The 25,187-nt window shown below is 48.8% G+C and overlaps 1 protein-coding gene across 6 annotated transcripts; it reads left to right on the forward strand.

The window, feature by feature from the left end:
- Nucleotides 1–101: 101 nt before the first annotated feature.
- CGN (cingulin) lies at nt 102–24,339 on the forward strand. 6 transcript variants are annotated; one of them, XM_059376147.1, is made up of 22 exons: nt 102–230; nt 6,392–7,273; nt 8,195–8,295; nt 8,449–8,518; nt 8,618–8,713; nt 10,704–10,831; nt 11,694–11,826; nt 12,128–12,340; nt 12,790–12,938; nt 13,145–13,277; nt 16,360–16,560; nt 16,877–17,083; nt 17,455–17,712; nt 18,705–18,875; nt 19,602–19,763; nt 20,533–20,718; nt 20,817–20,906; nt 21,333–21,416; nt 21,527–21,645; nt 21,936–22,044; nt 22,411–22,574; nt 22,869–24,339. In XM_059376147.1, the coding sequence occupies exons 2-22, from the start codon at nt 6,407–6,409 to the stop codon at nt 23,005–23,007; spliced, it is 3,780 nt and encodes a 1,259-aa protein (XP_059232130.1). In that variant the 5' UTR covers nt 102–230; nt 6,392–6,406; the 3' UTR covers nt 23,008–24,339. The 6 variants fall into 6 exon arrangements, with proteins under 6 accessions (XP_059232130.1, XP_059232134.1, XP_059232135.1 ...); XM_059376151.1 differs by having other exon boundaries at nt 8,618–8,707; XM_059376149.1 differs by lacking the exon at nt 102–230 and adding an exon at nt 259–435.
- Nucleotides 24,340–25,187: the final 848 nt, after the last annotated feature.

Raw genomic sequence — 25,187 nt, forward strand, 5'->3', positions numbered from 1 at the left:
TCGAAGGAAACGGGCCAACCAGAGAAGGGTAAGGCGGGCGGGTGGTGACGGCCAATGGGGGTGGAGCTCCCGAGGGGAGTAACAGGTTGGTGGGGGGAGGGAGCGCGGAGGGACGGAGTGGGAGGGCCGGGGAGCGGCGGGCGCAGCTTAGCCCGAGCGCGAGCCCGAGCCCGAGCCCGAGCCCGAACCCGAGGCCGAGGCCGAGCCCGGGAGCGCCGAGCCCGGCTGGGGTGAGTGAATGCGGAGGGGGCAAGAGCCCCTGAAAAGGCAAGCGGGCGTGACGGGCAAGGGGCGAGGCGATCCGAGATACCCTTTTCCGGGGTACAGGTGCTGCACTGAAGAGAGGAGGAGGGGAGCTGAAGCTAGGGTGGAGAGTACTGGCTAAAAGCTGGCTCCTACTCTGGTACCAGAGGCAAGTGGCTGGGAACGTGCCAGGTGAGGGGCACCTGAGGCTAAGGCTACTCTCAGGACACGAAAGCGTTTCAGCGTCTGGTTATATCTGGAGGTCAGACGCCGGTCCTAGGGGCAAGGATTTCTGTTGGAGACCGCGGTGTTAGGGGGTAGTAGTTAGTGTCAGTTGAACGGGGGAACAACTGCCTGGGGTTCAGAGACGGAAGGGGGAAGGCGTCCAGAGGTGCTATTTGCCTCAGGTTTTCCTCCTGGCTGCCGTTCTGAGCTGGCGCTGGCACCTCCTTTCAGGCGTTGAGAGGTGTGAGGTGTGGAGTTTTGCTCTAACCCTTCACCTACAGATGGAGATACTGAGGGACAAAACAAGAAGGCACCCCCATCTCTTTGCTAGGTGTGAAACTATTTAAGCCTTCAGTTTCTGTCAGCCTTTGCTTTAATGCCTGGGAGATTTTTTCCTTCTTCCACTTGAGAGAGTGCTCGCCAAGAGAGGGGTATGAGGAAGCATAGATCCCTAGGCCTACAAAATCCGTAGAAATTCTTTCTAACGAGGCTTCTGGCTGGGGCTAATGTCGGACCCTCTCCCCAAGCACACATAGTTTATTCTGTGGTTCTAGATGGGGCCATTGGATGCAGTTTAGGAGCCTAACCCATTCCCTTGATGCCTCCCAGAAGATCCCTATTACTCCATGAAACCCCACAAGGCGTCCTTGAGTCCAGGACCATGATGGTTGTCATACTGTCAGTAGGCACCAGGGGTGTGGGAAATAGGCAGGACTCCTTTGGAGACCATAAGACTAGGGAAATTAGCACCTCTGGGACTCCACACTGGACGAGAGCTGCATGTTGCGGACCAGACAAGGCTTCTGAGGCAGATTTCCTTGCCTTAGGCAGGTAAGGGAACCAGAGCCAGTCTTAGTTTGGCCCCTTTGATGCCCTGCCTGAGGAAAGTTGTTGTAATTGGGAAATAATTAGCAACCGCTATGTTGTCCATAGGCTGCCTACACGTGCCTCTGCACCTCTTCTTTTATCCTTGATATTTCGAGTCGGGGGCTGGCTGTAGGGGACTGCTAATCCAGAGATTTGCCCTGACCCTAAGAGGATTCTGGCTTCCTAGAACCTTTTCTTATTTCCCAGGCTGACCTGCATGCTATCAGCCCTGTGGGAGGAGAGGAGAAGGTAGGGTTGTTTCTCTATGTTGTTTCAGGGGAGGGGAGAACTAAGGGCCAATGAATTGGCCAAGGCAAGTGTGGGATGAGGAATGCAGCTTCCGGAACTTAAGAGGGAGGGGTGGGGGAAACAAAGTTTTCCTAACACATACTGGCCTGTCACTCACCAGGTTCTTTGTGCATCTGTTTCTCCCTGTTCCCTCTCCACTCTCTGCCTTGGCATCTAGGCTGAACAATCCATGCCCATGGTTTTGCCCCCTGCCTCCTCTGCGGTGTGGAGTTTCTCTGGTCTGCTTTATGAGCTGCCAGTGGAGTCTCTCTGGCCCTCCCCTACCCCTTGCCTCTCAAACCAGTCCAGCCAGTTTGCAGGGCCCAGTTTATCATTCTGTTTTTCTCCCCCACTGGCCAAACTGCTCTAGCCTGGCTCTCAGGTTTCTGCTTTTTCAGTGGACTGGGCCAGGAGTCCACTTGGGGCCAGTTCTTTTTGATCCATGGGGAACCTTCTTATCTTTGTAACTCTTTCTGAGAAAATAACCAATCCATCAAGGTCACTGAGCTATCCTTTCCTATTTTGGCCATTTACTTCTCTTGTTCCCTCTGAGAGGAGTCTAATCTCTATACCTCTTTTTCTTCCATTTTCTAAATCTGCCAGTTATGTAGCATCTAGCATATTGCCTGGCCCTGTATATGTCAGTTCTTCCTCTACACACCCCAAACTACCCCACCCCCACTTCCTGCCAGAAGTTCAGAGACTGTCACTCCTAGTTGGAAGCCAGATGCTTATGGCTGGGTGAGGTGACGGAATTGGGGCAGGGCAGGCTAATAAGTAACTGAGGGAGAAGTGGCTGTCTGGAACAGGTGCAGCGTATCCTCCCTCTTCTTACAGGCATGAATGGAGAGGGAGACGAAGTTGAATCAACTTGTGGCCTGGGCTCTTCCCAGAATACAGTTGATGAGGAATGGCCTGGGCACATGCTGAGGAGGGAAAAGCAGGGGCAAGCTGGGAGAGCGAAGCCTGTGTACTCCATGTTTCCTGGCACCAGATCGATGTTTACCTGCCTCTGGGGTTTACGCAAGGCCTTGGAGCTGCTTGGCTCCCCTGGCCACGCCCCACTGTCCTCTGTAACTAAAGGCGGATGGGTTTCAGGTTTTCCATGTTGAATCATTTAGAGCTCTGCTTTCTGACCCACCAGCCCAAAGATCATGTCAATCCTGCTCGCCCCTGACCCACTGTCCCGGGACTAACAGTCCGTTGAAATTAGGGAGTCATTGGGACCTGGGGGCACGATCAGCACTGCCTCTGAACAAGTTGGTGCTCTTGGGTGGGTGAGGGGCTGTGCACTCTGCTGGGCCTAGTCTGGGAGCTCCTCTATCTGGATCTGGAAGATCAGTTGATGTACTGACAGAGTAGAGCTGTGATATGAATAAATCATGGGACTTCTGAGAGCTGGCAGTCTAGGCACATCTGGTTCCAAAATTAAGACTGAATGGGGCAGGGAGAGGTCTTGTTATGAGGGCACATGAGAAATGGCTGTGAGGGGGATCATTGGGTAAATCTCCCCACTGCTATTGGAGTGCCTTAGTTCAGGATACAACCTTTAACACATATTTATTGATACATACTGTGTCACCAGGTCCTGGAGGCCTGAAGTCAGCTGAGAGCTATGTTCTTTGTCCTCCAGGAGTGTATCATCTAGTGGGGGAGACAGACAGGAAGCAAATCACTCTGATAAATCTATAAAAGTAAACAGGGGTGTCTGGCTGGCTCAGTTGGTACAGCATGCAACTCTTGATCTCGGGGCTATAAATTTGAGCCCCACAATGGGTGTAGAGATTACTTAAAAACGAAATCTTTAAAAAAATAATAAGCTGAGGTAGATTTATTGAAGGACAACTATAGAACATATAACATTGTTCTTTTTTTTTTAAAGATTTTATTTATTCATTTGACAAAGATCACAAGTAGGCAGAGAGGCAGGCAGAGAGAGAGGGGGAAGCAGGCTCCCTGCTGAGCAGAGAATCCAATGCAGGGCTCAATCCCAGGACCCTGGGATCATAACCTGAGCCTAAGGCAGAGGCTTTAACCCACTGAGCCACCCAGGCGCCCCATATAACATAGTTCTGATCTAGTTTGTGGGAGGGGGTGGTTGGGAAGGGCTCTGAGGAAGTGACATCCTTCTGTGAAGCATGTGGAGCCAGAAAGGGCCTGTTAGAAGGAGTGCATGTATGCAGGGTAAATTTGTTATCAGCTTTTTGACAGGCGTAGGTGCTGCTAGCTATGTTTCATGTTTCATGTCATTTTCCCTCTTTTTTTTTTCTTTTTTTAAAATATTTTATTTATTTGTAAGCGAGAAAGTGAGTGAGTGAGAGGGAGAGGGAGAGAGAATTTGAAGCAGACACCGTGCGGAGCATGAAGGCCAACATGGAGCTCGAGCCCCACAACCATGAGATCAAGTTGAAACCAAGAGTCAGATGCTTAACTGACTGAGCCACCCAGGCACCCCTATTTTTTTTAAGATTTTATTTATTTGACAGAGACAGACACAGCCAGGGAGGGAACATGAGCATGGGGAGTGGAAGAAGCAGGCTTCCTGCCTGATGGGGGGCTCGATCCCTGGACCCTGGGAGCATGACCTGAGATGAAGGCAGACGCTTAACGACTAAGCCACCCAGGGTCCCTTCCCTCTTTTTATTTAAAAAAAAAAAAAAAAAAAAGGAACCTAAGTAAATTACATGCAAGAATCTGAAATGTAGAACATGGTAACATTTTTATAGCTGTATACACTTGTAATTATTATTGTCTAATTTTTACAAGTATTTCCTCAGGAGGTATTATCATTACACCTGTTTACTGATGAGGAAATTGAGGCTCAGAACAGTTGTGATTTGCTCAAGGTTATATACATTCAATGAAGAGGAGGGCTAGGTTCTTTTTTTACTGGATGAGTGGTTTGAAGAACCTTTGCCTTGTAGCTTCTTTCCTGATCCCATTTCTTGAATTCTAACAAAGGACCCTGCCGATTTAATATCCTTTTGTTTGGAGTATCTGAGGTTGGTTCAAGTCCTCCCCAATGCTGGAATGGTGGAAGGGCAGGGGTCCTTTAGTTCAGGGTGGACTTGGAGGTCTTAATGAAACTCTTGAGATTCTGTGGTAAAAGCTTGTGTGGACTGTTTCTTGGGGGGTGGGTGGGTGCATTACTTCATTCTCTCAAATGGAGTCTGAGAACCATTGCCAATAAGGGCTCCTCCCTCCAGTTCCTTTCCCTGGAGGGGAAGGGCTGGGAATGTTAGGAATGTTCTTCCCACCAAGCCCTTTCTCACCTGCTGCTAGGCCACTCCCTTTCCCTCTCACTCTTGTTTTCTGGGCTTCCTAGCAAGACTACAGTCCCTGAAGGGGGCCTTGCCAGCTTTCCTTGGCCCAGAGCTCCACTGGGAGATTGAGCTGCATATGTTTTTGTGTCTATCTGGCTCTTCAGATACTCCTCCTCCAGTTTGGTACTAGGCTGTGGTGGAGATTAGTTGTAGGGCTGCGGAAACTGGAGTTGTATTTGCTTCAAGAAGAAACTGCCCTCCTCAGTTCCTGGAGCCAGAGCACACCTGGAATATATTCCATTTGCCGACTCTAATTTTAGGCTGATGGGGACCAGAGGAGTTGGCCTATGGGTTGTCCTGGCTCTGGCCTTCAGGTGGGACAAGTCTACCTATCCTAGGGCTCTTGGAATGGACATTCTTTTTTTTGTTTTTAAAGATTTTATTTATTTATTTGACAGACAGAGATCACAAGTAGGCAGAGAGGCAGGCAGAGAGAGAGAGAGAGAGGGAAGCAGGCTTCCTGCGGAGCAGAGAGCCCGATGCGGGGCTCGATCCCAGGACCCTGACTGAGATCATGACCCGAGCTGAAGGCAGCAGCCCAAACCACTGAGCCACCCAGGCGCCCTGTGGAATGGACATTCTTAAGTGTTACTTAAATCTTTTTTTTTTTTTTTTAAGATTTTATTTATTTATTTGACAGACAGAGACCACAAGTAGACAGAGAGGCAGGCAGAGAGAGAGGAGGAAGCAGGCTTCCTGCTGAGCAGAGAGCCTGATGCGGGGCTCTCTGGGATCATAACCTGATCCGGAGGCAGAGGCTTTAACCCACTGAGCCGCCCAGGCCCCCTGCTTAAATCTTTTTTTGAATAAGCAATACATCTACATGGTTCCAAACTTAAAAGGGACAAAAGATACTCAGTAGAAAGCTAGTTACTCTCCCATCCTTGTCCACAGCCCCCAGGTCCTCCAACCCAGAGGCTTCACTGCTATCATCCCAGAAATAAGATGGCATAACTTGTGTGTGGGGGGTAGTTTTGTGTATCTTAAATGAACTCTGGGAGTAAAGGGCCCCTTTTCTCCATTGGGATAAAGGTATCTGTTAGGCAGGGTTTGGGATCTGCCTTCATTGGGGTTGGAAAAGGCACACCATGCTATAGGCATATGTGTGAAGATCAAGCAAAATTGTTGAACTCTCGACAAAGCCATGCTTCCTAGGACTGTATTAGAGGAAATGGATTCTTCTAAGTCAGTGGGTCTCAAAACCTGGAATCTGGACCAGCAGTGTCAGTATCTCCTGGGAACTTGGTAGAAATTCAGATGCAGACCTACTAAATCAGAAACTCTGGGGACAGAGTCCAGTAGATACTTTTCAGATAAAATAGGAGAACCACTATTCTGTGTAGAAGGAACGACAAAGTAATAAGCCACACAAAAGCCGGACAGGTGGAGGTTTTGGGGTTTCTGCTTCTAGTCTCTCAGCTTTAACTGTTTTCTTGATTTTCTAGGACCCCCTCCCATTCATGGAACAGGCATCCACCATGGCTGAGCCCCGGGGCCCTGTAGACCATGGAGTCCAGATTCGCTTCATTACAGAGCCAGTGGGTGATGCAGAGATGGGCACCCTACGTCGTGGTGGGCGACGTCCAGCTAAGGATGCAAGAGCTAATACCTATGGGGTTGCTGTGCGTGTGCAGGGCATTGCTGGACAGCCCTTTGTGGTGCTCAACAGTGGGGAGCAAGGTGGTGACTCCTTTGGAGTCCAGATCAAGGGGTCCAACAACATAGGGGCTCCGGGAGCGCTGAGCTCTGACTCGGAATTCCCTGAGAGCTCCTACTCTCATGCCAAAGAATTTCCTGCCCGCTCACAGGGCAGTATGTCTGATGAGGAGCCTGGGGTCCACTGGAATGGAAGGCTGCTCAGATCCCAGTCCCAGGCCTCACTGACAGGCCCTGCCCCTATGAGTCCAAGTACCAGGAGCACTAGCCTTCTGGAGCTGGCCCCCCAGGGAGCTTCCCCAGGGAGCACCATTGACACTGCTCCCCTGTCTTCAGTGGACTCACTCATCAACAAGTTTGACGGTCACCATGGGGGCCAGGCCCGGGGGCAGACTGGTCGGCGCATGCGTACTCTGCCACCTGAACAACGCAAGCGGAGCCAAAGCCTGGACAATCGGCTCCCACGGGATACCGTTGAGGAACGGGAGCGTCGGTCCCCCAACCACTGGACTCCTAGCACAAAGCATGACAGCCACATGGGCAGCTCCAGGCAGTTGACCCAGAGCCAGAGCTCTCTCGGTGGCTTTAGCCATTCCCATCAGACCCAGGACTGGGTTCTGCAGAGTTTTGAGGAGCCACGGGGGAGAGCCCAGGATCCTGGCATGCTGCAGGTCAGACCCCATTCCTCTGTAGCTAACGATCCCCAGCCCCGCAGCCCCGGGACCCCTTGCTGATTCAATAACTTAAGGCAGAAGGTTTCTTTCTTTCTTTTTTTTTTTTTTTTAAATATTTTTATTTTATTCATTTGACAGACAGAGATCATAAGTAGGCAGAGAGGCAGGCAGAGAGAGAAAGAGAGAGAGGAGGAAGCAGGCTCCCTGCCGAGTCGAGAGCCTGATGCGGGGCTTGATCCCAGGACCCTGAGATTATGACCCAAGCCGAAGGCAGAGGCTTTAACCCACTGAGCCACCCAGGTGCCCCAGGCAGAAGGTTTCTACTTTTGTCCTCCACTTTACCCATCTTCTAGATAGATGATATTCACATGTACGAGATACTTCCATGGAAATGGAACTGATGTGAAATCAGCCTTCACAAGCATGAGAATCAACTTGTTACCTCCTGGTCATGGACTGTGCCTCAGTCACTAGCATTTGCTAGGTCTGCAGCATCCGTAAGGCAGGCCTGGTAATATGACCAGCTTCCAGTGGTCTGGTCAAAACTCCCATCTCTGTCTCCCACTTAGGAGTGTAAATAAGTGGGGCAGTAGCTTCTTGGAGACAAAATTAAGCCTGTTCATTTATAAGTTCTAGTACATTAACTGTCAGTAGTAACAGCTTACCACAGAGCTCACAACTAGTTGAGATCTGCTTGTCAAGGAGAATCTGGCTTGTAGCAATAGTGAGAGGTGTACCCTGCTTGGACCTCTCCTGGGCCTGCTGCTCAGGCTTCCGCAGTGTTGCCTCTTTTCTGCATATGAGGCCTGTTGGGCATGCTGGGAGGGCCTCGTCTCCCATCTGCTGCTTCTGCACCATCTGAACCCCACACATGCTGCTGGCTTCATTTTCCTGTTTCTCTGGGTTTATGTTTTGCAGTTAAAATCAACCCCAGACCTTCTCCGAGACCAGCAGGAGACAGCGCCACCAGGCAGTGTGGACCATGTGAAGGCCACCATCTACAGCATCCTGAGGGAGGGGTAAGTGGGGGCCCTCCCAGCAGCGCAGTCACACACACCCCCTCTTTTCCTTCTGGCTTCCTTCCCCATCTTCCCTGTCCTTAGCTCTTCCTTCTCTCATCTCTGTTACCTCTTCCCTCTCTTAGCTTTTGCTTCTGCCCTTTTATCCTCCAGAAGCTCAGAAAGCGAAACGTCTGTGAGGAGGAAGGTCAGTTTGGTGCTGGAACAGATGCAGCCTCTGTTGGTGAGTGACCACCTCCTGGTGGGACCAGGAGGCAGGGTTAGGGCTTGTGGGGCCTGGATCTGGATGTGGACCCATTCCTTCCTGCCCTGTTTCTGGCAGATGACTTCTCCTGTGTCTGCTAAGGCCCTGGCTGGGCAAAGTGAGCTCACCCGAAAAGTGGAGGAGCTGCAGCAAAAGTTGGATGACGAGGTAAAGGTGAGGGGAGACTAGAGGTGCAGGAGGCACATGGGGCACGGGGGAAACAGTGCTTGGGTTGCTCTTCCGTGTGACCAAATGAGCACTCATATGTTCTGTGACACAGGAGACAAGAGTATGTGCTGGTCCCCACAAGGACTTCTGGGCTTCCCTGGAGCTTAGGGAGAAGAGCGCAGTCATCAGAGCTCTGACTACCTTCCATTCATTTCCTTTGGAAGTTCTTATCCTGGCTTTGCTGCTCACTGGGATTACTTACCTCAGTTTTTTCACTGTCATTATGATGATGGCAATACGAGTAGCTGTCATTTATTGAGTGTACTTTATATATATATATATTTGAGAGAGAAAGCATGAATGGGGGGAGGGGCAGAGAGAGAGGGAAAGGGACAAGCAGACTTCTGTGGAGTGTGGAGCCTGGATCCCAGGACCCTAAGATCGTGACTGGAACCAAAGTCTGATGCTTAACCAGCTGAGCCAACTAGGTGCCCCTATTGAGTATACTTCTTGTAACAGGTACTGTCCTGGATAATATATAATAATTATAGTGATCTTATAAAATAGATATTGTGGACATTTTCGTGATAAGAAAACTGAAGATCAGCCAGGTTAAGTGAATTGCTCAAGGTACTAAGTAACAGAGATGGAATTTAAAAATTCAGGTCAACCTTATGTGAAAGTCTGTGTACTCCCTTTAAAAAAAAATATTGTGGGGCACCTGGGTGGCTCAGTAGGTTAAGTGTGAGATTCTTGATTGCAGCTCAGGTTGTGATCTCAGGGTTGTGGGATCGAGACCTGTGTCAGGCTCTGTGCTGGTCATGGAGCCTGCTTGGGATTCCCCCTCTGCCCTTTCCCCCACCCCACATTCTCTCTCTTAAAAAAAAAAAAAAAAAGTTTAAAAAGTTTAAAAAATATTGCTCGCACCTCTAACAGTATTGCCTTGCATGTAGTTAGTAAGTATTGGATTGTAACTTCCTTTATTTCCTGGAAAGCAGTATAGTATACTGGTTAAGTGGTCAGCTGTGGAGTCAAACTGAGTTCAAATCCTGGTAACTCTTGGCTGCGTAACTGACTTCGGGCATGTTCTTTACATGTTCTAAGCTGCTGTTTCCTTAACTATAAAGTGGGGATAATAATTGTACTATCTTATTTATCTATGGCTATGTAACAAATTACGTCAAAACTCAACAGTTTCAAACAGTCATCTCCTGGTGTCTTGAGGGCCCAGAGTCTGGAAGCACCTTAGCTGGGTAGTTCAGGGTCTATTAGGAGTTTCCAGTCAAGGTGTTGGCTGGGGCTCTAGTCAAGAGAAGACAGTGGTTATTGACTGGAGAACTCACTTCCTTGCTGTGTGGACCTCTTCATGGGGCTGCTTGAGTGTCTGCACAGTATGGCATCTACCTTCCCCCACAATGATCCAAGAGAGAAGGTAAGGAGGAAGCTGCAGTGCCTTTTTAGGATGAGTTGCAGAAGATACACATCATTGCATCCTTTTTCTGTTTGTTAGAAGAGTGTTCTTAAGGGTGTCTGGGTGGCTCATTAGTTAAGCATCTGCCTTTAGCTCAGGTCATGATCCCAGGGTCCTGGGATTGAGCCCTGCATCAGGCTCCCTGCATCAGGCTCCCTGCTCAACGGGATCCCTGCTTCTGCTCCTCTCACTCCCCCTGCTTGTGTTCCCTCTCTCACTGTCTTTCTCTCTCTGCCAAATAAATAAATAAAATCCTGAAAAAAAAATTAAATTAACTAAAAAATAAAGAGGGGAGAAACTTCACCTTTTGAAAGGAATGTCAGACAATTAGTGGACATACTTTATACCATCCATCACAAGTCCCAAGGCTCATTAGGAGAATTAAATGCAGATAATAAACACAGGGTCCGTAGTACAGTGCCTGTCATGTAGTGAGTCAGTAAATGTTAGACATTTGCATTACTCCTGGTCCTCTGAGAGGCTTTCCCTTCTCTCCAGCTGCTTTATTCTCCCTGCCTTTTCCAGAAGCGACAAAAGCTAGAGCCATCCCGGGTTAGTCTGGAGCAGCAGCTGGAGGAGAAGGAAAAAGAGTGCAGCCGGCTGCAGCAGCTGCTGGAGAGGAAGAAGGGGGAGGCCCAGCAGAGCACCAAAGAGTGAGTGCAGCTGATGGTGCACATGGGGCTGCTTGGGGACGGAGGCCAGAGTTGGAGGTGTCCCCTGGGTGGGAGAGATGGAGAATCTAGATATCTAGAAGCTATAAGGGGCAGACAGAAATAGTTTAAAGATAGGACCTCTTTCTCTTTGCTTTCTCTGTCGGTAATGGTGATTGTGCCTGAGTTGGGTTACCTGGATTTGCCTCTCTACTTCAGGCTCTAAATCTGTAAAATTGGTTAATAATAGTAGCTACCTCACAGGACTGTTCATTTAGTAGATGTCTTTGCAATGAATACTGTTTGGCACGCACTGATCTAGATTTCTGGGGTATACTAGTGAACCATTGAGATGAGGAGCACTGCTGTCCAGAAGCATAGTTTCTGTGTGTGTTGGGGGGGTGGGTTGGGGAGACAGACAGTAAATAGTGAGCATATTAGATAAGTAAATCTGTAGCATTTGAGAAGGTGATTAATGGAGTAGGTCAAAGTAGATTGGGGGGCCTGGTGGTGGAGGAGCCAATTTGTATATTAAATAAAGTGGTCAGGGGGCACCTTGGGGTTCAGTTAAGCGTCTGCCTTCGGCTCAGGTCATGATCCCAGGGTCCTGGGATCAAGCCCTATATCAGGCTCCCTGCTCAGTGCAGAGCCTGTTTCTCCCACTGCTCCTGCTTGTGCTCTCTCTTCTTTCTCCCTCCCTCTCAAATAAATAAACAAAATCTTTTAAAAAGAAACAAAGTGGTCAGGGGAGGCCTCATTTAGATTTGAACAAAGAAGGAGGTTTAAATGAATTAATATATGTAAAGGGTTTAGAAAACTGCTTGACACCCAGTGCTTGATGATATTATTTGTTATTAATTATTAGGCTCCAGAACATGAAGCTCCTTGTGGATCAGGGTGAAAGGGTAAGACATGGGCTGGAGACCAAAGTGATGGAACTGCAGGACAAACTGAAACAGGCCCAGGGATCAGAGTCTGCTAAGGAGGCGCTAAGAAAGGTAGGGAGGAGGATGGCTCCCGCAGCTTCTGTTTCCTTTCAGCTAGAACACCCTCAGATCTGTTCACCTCCAGTTTCCCCACAGTATGGGCAGAAGATAGCTGATTATGGGTACCCCTTAGTGTGCTTTCAGAGAGGTTCAGTGGTCAGATGGGGGGTAGAGCCCAGAAGGGTGGGCATCCTAGAGAGCAGAGAGCACCGGGTACTGAGCCTGACAGGTCTAAGCTGCTCAATAAATATTTTTGATTGACCAAAGGAATGGACAGGCAGAGTCACCTCTTTACTTGTCTTCCTTTCTCCAGGACCTGTCAGAGACCCGGCAGCTGCTGGAAGAGGTGTTGGAGGGGAAACAGCGGATAGAGGAGCAGCTGAGACTGCGGGAGCGGGAGCTGACAGCCTTGAAGGGGGCCCTGAAGGAGGAGGTGGCCTCCCGTGACCAGGAGTTGGAAAGCGTCCGGCAGCAGTACCAGCGAGATGCAGAGCAGCTTCGCCAGAGTGTGCAAGATGCCACCCAGGCATGTGACCAGAGCAGGGACTGCTGGAAGAGGGCAGCCCCTCACCCCCAGAAGGGGCTGCCTTGAGGTCTCTTTGTATTTGGGGACTTTCCATGTCATAACTGGAACTCCCTCTGAAAGACAAATGTGAGATGTAATGAAAACCTTGGCCAGGAAACCTACAAGGGCAGAGTGAGGAAATGCAGGCCAGGAGTACCATGAGGGTGTGTGACCAAAGTCCCATGGGGAAATAAATGGGGGAGGCATCCTGTCAGTGACAGCGGGGGTGGGGGACACTCTGACCTGGGGAGACTTTGTGCTAACATCGCACCAGGCACCCTGAGGTCTCACAGTGTGTCACCAGTGTGGTGCCCTCTGGTCCTGAGCCTCCCCTTCCACAAGCTTAGACTTTGATCTGAAGCGAGTTCTTCCCTCTGAGCCTCCTGTCCCCGAATTGTCTCCTTCCCTAGGACCATGCTGCCTTAGAGGTGGAGAGGCAGAAGATGTCAACCCTTGTGCGGGAGCTGCAGAGGGAGCTGGAGGAGACCTCAGAGGAGACAGGGCATTGGCAGAGCATGTTCCAAAAGAACAAGGAGGAACTTAGAGCCACCAAGCAGGAGTAAGGAATTTGTCTCTCAGCAGTGCTTATCCATGTTTCCTATATCCTGCTGCTTTTCTGCCCAGGCTGTGCCCTTTTCTCTGCTGAGAGTGGGTGCCCAGCCTGTTGGCTTCTGAGGAGGTGGTTTGCATGGTCCTGCTAACCTTGCCCAGGCAGGTGGCCTAACCTTGTTCCCTTTTCCTTTGCATTCACCTGGCTGGGCTCAGACTCCTGCAGCTGCGGATGGAGAAGGAGGAGATGGAAGAGGAGCTTGGGGAGAAGATGGATGTCTTACAGAGGGAGTTAGGGCAGGCCCGGGCTGGTGCTGCAGATACTCGCCAAATGGAGGAGCTCAAGAAGGTACTTTGAGAGGCACCTGACTGGGACTCGATCTCAGGGTTGTGAGTTTGAGCCCCATGCTGGGTGAAGAGATTACTTAAAGAAAGAAAAGAAATAAAAAAGGTACTTGGAGCTGGGGTGTAGTAGAGCAGGTTGGGTGATGGGCACTGACCTCACCTACCCATGAGGATCTCCAGACTAGTGGCTGCCTCCTCTGTGCTTGGTTTTCAGGATCCACCTTTCTGCTCAGCCAGCTCTTTCCCCTACACACTCTCTGATGCAGTTGGGTTGCTCTCATTGAGTGTACAGGTTTCCAGTGGGAAGGACTCCTAGTTGGGTTCAAGCCAGAGGCTGCTGGCTGCCTCCCAAGAGACCTCAGGGGAAGCAGCATTTAGATGGATTTGTGAAACTCCAGGGTCATTTTTGAAGCTTCGAATTTGGTCCACACAGGGAGAGTTGCTCTGTCTGGAGCGGGTAGGGTGATGGGGAATAGGGCAGGGGGATGGACTCATTAACTATATCTATGAAACCAACATTTACACTTAGAATGGCAGTTTATTAACTTGTAATGTGAAGTGTCATCAGACAGACTGGAGTACTTGCATTGGCATGGCCAGCTGACCTACTGGGGAAGCCAGATGGTATAGTGAAGTCTGCCTAGAGTATAGGATCTAGACGCAGGGATTTTATCATGCATGGACGTTTTATAAATGATAAGGTCATCAGATTGAAGCGAATACAGACAATTTCTTCATATTCTTGGTATTAGTTTTTGGAGGACAAGAAAGCATCTAATTATTTTGGATGATTTAGAAAGTTAGAAAATATTTTGTTAGTATAGGGAACTGGCATTTATGGTCTCCTAAGGATCCTTCGAGGTTTATAGTTCTTTGATTCACTATGCTGGATATGTAGTTGGTGCTCATTTAACAAGTATTAATTAATCATTGCTTGTTTATCATGCCTTTGCCATAAGGCTGCCTAATTATAATCAAGGCAGTCATATTTATTAAATGAGTAAAGAAATATAGCTCTTAGTGATGATTTTCCAGATAAACAAAAGTCTGAGCTTACACAAAATACTTGGAGAAAAACATAAAGAACATTAACCAAGTGTACTTTTAGTGATTGTGAAATGAAAAGTGCTCTTAAGTTTTTACTATGTTAGTATGAAGTTAACAAATTATCAAGAATGTCTGAAGTCTGTTTGCTACATTAGTGGACATTTCTCTGGACAATCTCAGTTGACTATCATAGGAGATAAAGCTGAAAAGCTAAGAAGAAGTAACTAGTGCTTGATTTAACTCGTATACGAAGTGTATTTTATCAAGTACCCACTCAGACAACATATGCATTAGGAAAACAGACCCCATCCAGTATAGACCACACACCGTGCTGTTTTTTTTCTTTGCAGTTAGTTTTGTTATTTTATACCGAAAACTCAAAGTATATTATATAACCTTTCAGCCTAATTATGGTATTTTCTGAATTTCAGAAGTAGCTGATAGCTAAAGAATGATAGCACGAGAGCTCATATCTCAAAATTTTATTTATTTTTGATTTTATTTATTTATTAGAATACAAGGCAGAGCAGTAGGCAAAAGGAGAGGGAGAAGCAGGCTCCTCACAGAGCAGAGAGCCCGATGTGGGGCTCGATCCCATGACTCTGGAATCATGACCTGAGCCGGAGGCAGATGCTTAACTGAGCCACCTGGGCACCCCCTCAAATTTTTCTTTAAAGATTTTTATTTTTATATTCAATGTGGGGCTCAAACTCACAGCCCTGAGATCAAGAGTTGCATGCTCTACCATCTGAGCCATGCAGGCTCCCCAGTATTTTATTTTATTTTTTTTAATTAAAAAAAAAAAAAGATTATTTATTTATTTATTTGACAGACAGAGATTGCAAGTAGGCAGAGGGGCAGGCAGAGAGAGAGGAAGGGAAGCAGGCTCCCTGCTAAGCAGAGAGCCCAATGCGGGGCTTGATCCCAGGACCCTGGGATCATGACCTGAGCTGAAGGCAGAGGCTTTAACCCATTGAGCCACCCAGGTGCCCCCCCAGTATTTTAATTAAAAAAAAAAAAAAAGAAAAAAGAGCAGCACCACTATTTATTGCATAATATGTTTTGGTTTTCAACCCATTTTATTTTTGAAATAGCCAATCCTGTTTTATCCACACCCTCATCTACTCTCACTTAATGTGATTTGATTGTGTGTGTGTGTGTGTGTGTAGATTTATTTCACATACCATAGAATTTACCCTTTCTAAGTGTATGATTTAGTGGGGGGTTTTTTGCTTGTTTGTTTTTAAAGATTTTATTCATTTATTTGACAGAGAGCACAATCAGCAGCAGGCAGAGGGAGAAGCAGTCTCCCCACTGAGCAAGGAGCCCAGTGGGGGAGTAGATCCCAGGACCCTGGGATCATGACCTGTTGCAAAGACAGACACCCAACCGGCTGAGCCTCCCAGGAATCCCTTTGTGTTTTTTAGTATATACACAAAGCTTTATGTCCATCATCACTATCTAATCAGAGAACATTTTCATCACCCCAGAAAAGAACCCCATATCCATTAGCAGTCACTTTCCCCAGCCCTGGGTAACCACTAATCTACTTTCTGTCTTTATGCATTTGCCTATTCTGCACAATTTCATATAACTCGAGTCATAATATACGGCCTTGTATGTCTGGTTTCTTTCACCTAGCATAATCTTTTTGTAGGTTTACTGATGTTGTAACATGTATCAGTACTTTTTATAGCTGAATAATACTCTATATAGATATATCACATTTTGTTTATGTGTTCACCAATGGGTGGACGTTTGGGTTATTTCTATGTTTTAGCCATCGTGAGTAATGCTGTAATGAACATTCATGTGAACATGTTTTTTGGGAACATGTTTTCAGTACTCTTGAATATATACCACGGAATGGAATTCATATGGTCATTCTGTGGTTAACTTTTTGAGAAGCTTTCAGACCCCTTGCCCAAGTAGCCACAACATCTTTCATTCCCCCCGCAAAACATGAGAGTTCCAGTTGCTGCACAGTCTGATATCCCAGGCCACCCCTGTGCCCTGTCACTGTCCCTCTTCCCTTCCAGGAGCTGCGCCAGACCCAGCAGGAACTTAAGGAACTAAGAGAAGAGCAGCAGAGCCAGGAGGTGGCCGGGCGCCACCGGGAGCGGGAATTGGAGAAGCAGCTGAAGGTTGAGGCTGATCGAGGTCGGGGGTTGGAACAGCAGAACCTCCAGCTGCAGAAGACCATCCAGCAACTGAGACAGGACTGTGAAGAGGCTTCCAAGGCAAGGGGAGTGGGCACAGGGCTTAGGAGGTGGAGGCTGAGGGGTCTGGAGGGCAGAGGAGCCAGAGGGCATGGAAAGTTACCTATCATGGGTATGTACAGACCAGATCCTTGGTCCTAGGTGTGTGGTGAAAAGTAGCTAGGAGTGGGCAGGGGGGAGGCAGGGATGCAGCATGGCTCTGTAGGGGTGGGATTCGCAGGGCACTACCACTATTTAGGTCCAGTTCTCGTGGACGGTCTTCCAGGTGGCTCTCCTGGGGGTGGCTAAGGACTTGGAGCCCTGGGGTCTGAGCTACCGCTCCCTGAACTGGCCGCAGGCTCAGGCGGCGGCAGAGGCAGAGGTGGCAGTGCTGGGGCAGCGGCGGGCAGCCGTGGAAACCACACTTCGGGAGACCCAGGAGGAGAATGACGAGTTCCGACGGAGCATCCTGGGTCTGGAGCAGCAGCTGAAGGAGGCCCGGGGCCTGGCGGAAGGTGGGGAAGTGGCGGAGGCAAGGCTTCGGGGCAAGGTGCAGCGGCTAGAGGTCAGTGCTTCTGCCCACATCGTTGGCTCCCTGTCCGCCCCCACCCCCTGCCCTCTCTCCTCTTGTCCCTGGCTGAATACTTCAGCTAAATCCTCAGCTATCAGTTTCATTTTATGCTGAGTGTGCTTCTGTTGGCCTTCCCAATCCAGTGTTACACTTGGCTTTATTTCCTGGTGCATGCTTTGCTGTGGATGTCTTGGCTCTTGCACTGGTACTTTTGTCTCTTATCTTCCACCTTGTGCTTATTCTCTGTGTCCTGATTTCTTTGCTGCTTCCCCTGAGCCTGTTTTCACTGCCCACCTTTTTCATAAATCACTCTTCTTCCCTCCCATCTATTCCCCTCCAAATGGCCTATGTCTTTGCTCTCCCAGGCTGAGAAACAGCGACTGGATGAGGCCCTGAATGCAGCTCAGGAAGAGTCGGGGAGCCTGGCAGCTGCCAAGCGGGCACTGGAGGCCCGGCTGGAGGAGGCCCAGCGGGGGCTGGCCCGCTTGGGGCAGGAGCAGCAGGCACTGAACCGGGCTTTAGAGGAGGAGGGGAAGCAGCGGGAGGCACTCCGGCGGGGCAAGGCTGAGCTGGAGGAGCAGAAGCGCTTGCTGGACAAGACTGTTTGCCAGCTGAACAAAGAGGTGGGGCATGGGGTGTCCTGGACTCTCAGGAAGAGTCCTAGCTCTTATGGAAGCTTGCCTGGGGGGCGAGGGGTCGGGGAGGGGGTCAGAATGTGTGGTGTTTGCTTGCTTCAAGTTCACTGCTGGGGAAGCCAAGGCCAAATCTTGAAAGAGCAGTGTCCTTCCTACCGCTCCTCAGTGTTCATGTCATTCCTCCACATCCCATTCCATGTGGTCTTGGTCCTTGGAGAATGTTTCCTGTGATTCTCTCTAAGACATCTGTAAGATCTGAATGTAAGAATCTTCATTAGTAGAATTTTCTGTTTGGGGTAGGGAAAGGAATGTTCCATCATCTCTCCCTAGCTGACTTTAAGACCTAAACATAGGAATTTTTGTGGGTGGAATTTTATATTTGGGGGAAGGCAAGAAGAAAGGAAAAATAAATAAATTGCATTTTTGCAGGTAAGATCATCCCTGTAACCTCTTACTTTATAAAGCTAGAGCAAACATACATATTTTGTCAGTTCTAAAAATGCACATTACGTCATCTCTGAAGTTGACTTGGCATCTTGTAACTGATGGTATGTTACGGTTCAGTTGGCAGGTTTTTCCTTCTTAGTGGTATATCTCACAATCTATTGGCATCTTGGGTTTGTTGAAATGTGGTCATTTAAGGTTTACTTGGTATCAGACACTTTTACAAGTACTTTGTATCATTAATGTAATTCTCACAACAACCTTGTGATGTAGGTACCATTATTTTCCCATTTTATAGATGGGGAACTGAGACCTAGAGAGGATAAATAACCTGTCTGTGATCACACAGCTAGTAAGTGGTAGAGCCAGGATTTGAGCCCAACTAATCTGTATATTACTACTAGCCATGCTATAGGGATCTGGGCCCAGGGAGAGCAAGGGAGGGCTGCTTAGGCAGTAAGGAGAATCTGGGGAGTCTGGGCTCGGAGAAGGGCCAGAGGTATGGTGCTGAAAAGGCTCTTTTCTCTTCCTCTCAGTTGGAGCAGATTGGGAATGACTCTAAGCAGGCCCTGCAGGAGCTGCAGGCCCAGCTGGAGGATTATAAGGAGAAGGCCCGGCGGGAGGTGGCGGATGCCCAGCGCCAGGCCAAGGAGTGGGCCAGTGAGGCTGAGAAGAACTCAGGGGGGCTGAGCCGGCTTCAGGATGAGGTAGGAGGAGGAATGGCAGGGGTGGGAACCTGCCCAGTGTCCTTGGTGTGAAGGTCATTGCCTCTTTTTTTTTTTTTTTTTAAAGATTTTATTTATTTGAGAGAGTATAAATAAAATCTTTAAAAAAAAAAAATCACAGTACCAAAAGAACCTTAACACTGCAATGTTATTGGAAGTGTAGTATCAAAACAGAGGCATGTCTCGAAATATGATAGCTAGTTTTATTTTATTTTTTAAAGATGATAGATAGTTTTAATACTTCACAATCTTTTACTGTAACAATTTGTTATAATTTTCTGTTCTGCAATTACATTAAACCCTTTTTGTTTTGTTAAAAAAAAAACAAAAAAAATCCCAGTACCCTACCTGGGTCCCATATCACTTAAATCACAACTCCTAGGGCTGGGGCCCAGGATCAGTTGTCTAAAAATGACTTAACTGATACTAATTTGTGGAGGGCATTTTAAAACAATAAAGAAAATGGACTAAGCTCCTTTCTGCCTGATAGATAGGATGCTGCCTGATTCCTGAATTGTTAAAGAAAGCTAACTAGATCTTCAAAGAGAAGAAAAGGGACTAAAAGTCGGCCTGCTTTTTGTTACCACCAGACTTTGGCAATTCTAAAGAATGTCAGTGATGTGACATTTCTCCCCACAGGGCGGCCTACTCCCGCCCCTCTGCTCCCACCTTACTTCTCCAAGCTGTTGCATTTTCCCTCCTGCCCAGACCCAGAGGCTACGGCAGGCCCTGCAGGCTTCTCAGGCGGACCGGGACACAGCCCGGCTGGACAAAGAGCTGCTGGCCCAGCGATTGCAAGGGCTGGAGCAAGAGGCAGAGAGCAAAAAGCGTTCCCAGGATGACAGGACCCGGCAACTCAAGGGTCTTGAGGTGATGGTGTGAGGGTGACAGGGAGGGGGAGGGGTGTCCAGGTCCTGGCCCAGGTGGGACTTCCATGGGGGAAAGGAGCCAGGACACACCAAGCCCCCTTTCTCTGCTGGGTGTTGAAAGCTGGTGGCCCACAGCTGATGGGTTTTGTTTGAGTGCAGTGTTTTAAATGACTGAGTTAATTGTCAGTGTTTAGAATTTTATACATGTCACTTATATCTTACCGATTTCTGGCTCCTTTTGTACATGTAGAAAATATGGTCACCCTGAGCTTCTAATCCCGAGTTGTCTGCATGGCAACAGTTGGCTGGAACTGAGCAGTGGCATCTCCCCTTTAGAATGAATAGTGGTCTTCAGTTTGCTATATTTGGCAGCAATAATAAAAACAGGGACAAGGGATGCCTGGGTGGCTCAGTCAGTTGGGCGTCTGCCTTTGGCTCAGGTCCTGGGATTGAGTCCTGCATCTGGCTCCCTGCTCAGCGGGGAGGCTGCTGCTCCCTCTCCTGCTCCCTTGGAGCAACAACAACAGCAGTAACAACAAACAGTGACAATAGCAGCAGCAAACACATATTATGCCATGTGCCGGGCACTGAAGACTCATTTAATCCTGAGAAAAAACCTGTGGGATAAGTTCTCCATTTTATAGATGAGGAAAACAGACACACAGAGAGGTTAAGCAACTTGGCCATGGCCCTTCTGCTAGGAAGTGGTAGATCTGACTCCATCCCAGCTTTGGCTTGGACGCTTTGGTTTCTGTCTGTTATCCCATTAGGGAAGTCGGGCTGCCCCACTGAGGAATCGATTCGGGGGTTTGTCATCCTGCCAAGGGCCAAGACTAGAGCAGGCACCACCACCCTCTCCCCTCAATGCCACGCCTGGTCAGCAGAGGGTGCTAGCTCCATGGTGGCTCTGGGCAGGGGCGAAGACAGCTGGTTGTGGGGACATGGGAGACAGCAAGGTCTGTGGAGGCTGGGCTTTGGGAGGGTCCTGGTGGGGGTTTGGCATTCTGGTGTCCAGCATGTGGGGCAGAATGAACCTGTTGCTTCTGTGCTACAGGAGAAAGTCTCACGGCTGGAAGCGGAGTTAGATGAGGAGAGGAGCACTGTGGAGCTGCTGACAGAACGCATGAATCGTGGCCGGGACCAGGTACCCCCTTCCTTAGCTCTCAGCCCTCTCAAGAACACCTCTGCCCACCCATGTTTCATAATCTGGGGAATTCTGGCTGTTGAATCTGTGCATGGCTGGTGCTACTTCATGGTCTCCTCTCCTTTAGGATGGGTGGAAAGGAGCCAGGGATCTGAGTGGAAGAAGGAATCCTGATGGCCTGGGATCCTCTCTGACCTGAGTCCAGGCTGCTTCCACTCAGAGGGGATGCTGGTTCCTGGCGAGATGGAGGCAGCCCTGTTTAAATTCTGTGGCTCCTCCCGTTTGAAAAGGCTGTGATTTCTTAGTTGCCTAAGAATTATGGGGATTCAGAGAGCATCCTACAGTTTTCTCTGCCTCACATGGTTCACCTGGCTGGTTCATTGTTAGCCCTACCCAAATCTGGCTCCTCTCATCCATCTCCACTAGGTGGACCAGCTGAGGGCAGAGCTCATGCAGGAAAGGTCCGCTCGACAGGACCTGGAGTGTGACAAAATCTCCCTGGAGAGACAGGTAAGCAGGGGAGTAAGGAGTCTTGGGGATAGACACCAGGAGGCAGGTAGAATGACCACAGGAGGGATCAGAAGTGGAGAGTGACCACAGAGACTTTCTGTCCTTCTCAGAACAAGGACTTGAAGAGCCGCTTGGCTAGCTCAGAAGGCTTCCAGAAGCCCAGCGCCAGCATCTCTCAGCTTGAATCCCAGAATCGGGAGTTGCAGGAGCGGCTGCAGGCTGAAGAGAGGTGATGTGAGCCCATCCTCCCTCTTTCCCTCTGGGCTCTTCTCTGTCTTGCATGTCAGACATGGCCAACCTGATCTTCAGGGGCAACTTTTCTCTTGGTAAAGAGCAGAGGGAGCTGTAGAACTTCTGAAATGTGAATGACCTATTATCTCCCCTGTTGTTTGGATCTGCTCCTAGATCCTCCCTAGTGTGACATGACTGAGAGGAGTTCATGGAGGCTGGAGGGAGCCAAATAGGGTTTTCTCTGGAAATGGCTACAGCCACAGACACCCCCCTACCATACTCTCCTAGGGAGAAGACTGTTCTGCAATCTACCAACCGAAAACTGGAACGGAGGGTTAAAGAGCTGTCCATCCAAATTGATGATGAGCGGCAGCATGTCAATGACCAGAAGGATCAGGTAAGGACGGGAGCCAGGGACAAGAAGTCATATGGTAAGCATATACTGTGTGTTTGCTTGAGGGCAAAGGGAGGCCCTATCTCATAGGTCTTCCCAGCTTCATGTAGGGATGGAGACTAGACTGGAGGCCCTGGATTAAAACAGTCATAGTAATAAGCACATGCATTAAGTGTCTGTGATGTGCTAGGTTCTCTTTCTGTTGTACATGTGTGAGCTCATTTCATCCCCAAAACAAATCTGTGAAGTTAGGGAACTTGCCCATGGTCACGACATTTTTCTAGGGCAGCGATTCCTTGTCAGAATTGGGTCCCAGTCCATGGTCGCAACAGATGCTTTTCTAATGTGGGGACTTTGTATCCTGCCCAGCTAAGCCTGAGGGTGAAGGCTTTGAAGCGGCAGGTGGACGAAGCAGAAGAGGAGATTGAACGACTCGATGGCCTCAGGAAGAAGGCCCAGCGTGAGCTGGAAGAGCAGCATGAGGTCAATGAACAGCTCCAGGCCCGGATCAAAACCCTAGAGAAGGACTCCTGGTATAGGCTGCTTTTCTTTCCTCCTCTTCTGAACCCCGGGAATGGGTTCTCCTGAACTGAATAGGGAGGAGGATCTCTAAGATGGGACCTCTGCAGTCACTCCTTTCTGGCTGAAAGCCTGTATGGTTATTCTTTAGCTCAGCCCACTGTCTATATATACCCCATCTCCCCAGATCTCACATAGGTGGGGGAGCTTGTACCTTAAGGCCTTAGAAAAGCTGGGAGTTTCCTTAGCATGAAAAGCATGGTTGTCTCAGTTTGTCTCCTTCCCTTACAAGTATTCCTCTCTCTTAGGCGCAAAGCTTCCCGCTCAGCTGCTGAGTCAACCCAGCATGAAGGGCTGAGCTCAGATGAGGAATATGACAGCGTCTATGACCCTTCTTCCATTGCATCACTGCTTACGGAAAGCAACCTGCAGACCAGCTCTTGTTAGCTTGGGTCCACGAGGGACCAAAGACCACACTTGCAGCCTGCCCTGGCCAGGCCTGCACTGCCCTGCCAAGCCTCGAATTCCTCATTCCTGGAGGGGGATCCCAATTATTAAGGCCTAAGAATGGGAAGGGTATGTGTGATGGTGATAAAAAAGGCATTGGCACTAAGCTGGTGAACAGGCTTTCCCTGTCCTCTGGAGGAGTGGGTATTTTAGGCCAACTGAGCCCTTCCCTTAAGTCTTTTTCTTCCCTCACAGCAATAGGATGGTCACCATAGAGGCTGAGGGGGATTGAGCATGTTAGGAAGGGACAGATATTGCCACGTATATAAAGCTTTATTTCTTTAGCCCTTAACCCTCAGGCTCAGGGAAATACCTTTGTGATTTTTGCTCCCTTGACTCCTGCAGTATGTTTTCCTCCCACTCTGGAGCAGGGTGAAGGGAACATTATGAATAATAGACACACTGAGGTGGCTCTATCCAGCTCTTGGATGCTTCTCTTTGCACAGTCATGGGACCCATATGGTAGTCCCCACCCCTCTCCACTCCTTTATATTTTGTCTTCCTCAAGCCAGTGGATCCAAGGGATCTGTTCTTCCCTTCATCATTCCTACCTTCCTTTCCTTTTGGTGCCTTAGGGTGAGGAGATAAGGATGTTCTTCTTGCCTTCTATACCTGCACATTCATACCTCTCCAAGGACCAGCCTTTCCCCCACCAGGGCCCTCAGCTTCCCCGGCTGCCCCAGTCTAGAGAGCTTTTGGCTCATTTACTGATGAGCCCTTGCGTGAGGGACTTTGGTAGGACTGTGATAAGGTTGTGGGGCTTGGTTCTGCTCAGGGTTTCGATGTTTCCTCCTGTCTTTCTGTGACTATGGATGTGTTTATAAGGGAGTTGCATCTAGGAACCCTGATAACTGTCTGCATGAGTTTGAAAAGCAGAGGTTTTTCTCGTGGCTTCCCTGACCCAGATGTGCCCAACCTCAGTAGGGAATCAGGGGATCCTCATTATCTCAGGAGCTTGGACCTGACATAGGGCTTCCTGCCTAGGGCTAAAGATGGACTCTGTAAAAATGGGTAGAGGCAATGGAAGATTTATTCCCCTCTTGGGTTTTGGGAAGAGCCAAGCCCTGGTAGGGAGGAGGTAAACCTGCTTATTTCCTGAGCAGGTTCTGTAAGGAGCGTAGGGGAGGAAGAAAGCTGTTTTCACCAATGACTTGTAATTTCATGATTTTTTTTTTAAATCTTCTATTCTGCAAGTTAGAGATTATCTCCCAAACCAACCCAGCCTTGATTTTATTTTAAATTAAATATTAAAATTATATATCTATACTGAAATCCTTGACTTCTCATTCTTTTTCCTGGCTTATTTGGAGGTCTGTTTTATGCAGAAACCATTTTAACTAGAGAACTTAGAGGCTGAAACTGGGTTTTTCTTTATCTCACTTTTTAGAGGCTCTTTACAGCAGATTAGATGGACCCTGGGGAACGACGTGTGTTTATAGCACCTGCATTCTCTCCTAGACAACCTTCTGGGAGTAGAAAAGCCAGTAAATGCTGTATCTGAGGGTTAAAGAAGACAAATCAGAACTGGGTTTTATTCCTTTGGGGCACAGGGATGTCCCCAGCATTCACCTCCCATGTACAAAGACATTTCATTCCCAACTGGTAGGGGACCCAGTCCCTACCTGGGGAAGTAGAAAAATTTCTGGCACTCCTGCTCTTGTTTTGCCTTGAGGGAGCTCGCTGTTCATCAGAGCCATTGTCAGATTCAGGGACACTGCCCACTCAAGAGTGGGCCAGACTTCCTGCCTGCTTTCCAGGTGGACCACAGCCCCATAGAGTCCCCAACTTGCAGCGAAAAGCCAGGCTGTTAGAGACTCCATCCTTGGGCGATCCTCTCCTGAGGGCCCTTAAAATGGTAATCTGGCTTTGGGGAGCAGATGCCATTGGAGAAGTTGAGGTTCATCCTTCCTCAAGAATACAAAATCCGGGCGCCTGGGTGGCTCAGTGGGTTAAGCCGCTGCCTTCGGCTCAGGTCATGATCTCAGGGTCCTGGGATCGAGTCCCGAATCGGGCTCTCTGCTCAGCAGAGAGCCTGCTTCCTCCTCTCTCTCTCTCTGCCTACTTGTGATTTCTCTCTGTCAAATAAATAAATAAAATCTTAAAAAAAAAAAAAAATACAT

This window comes from Mustela nigripes, chromosome 14 (assembly GCF_022355385.1).
Source record: "Mustela nigripes isolate SB6536 chromosome 14, MUSNIG.SB6536, whole genome shotgun sequence".
Lineage (NCBI taxonomy): Eukaryota > Metazoa > Chordata > Mammalia > Carnivora > Mustelidae > Mustela > Mustela nigripes.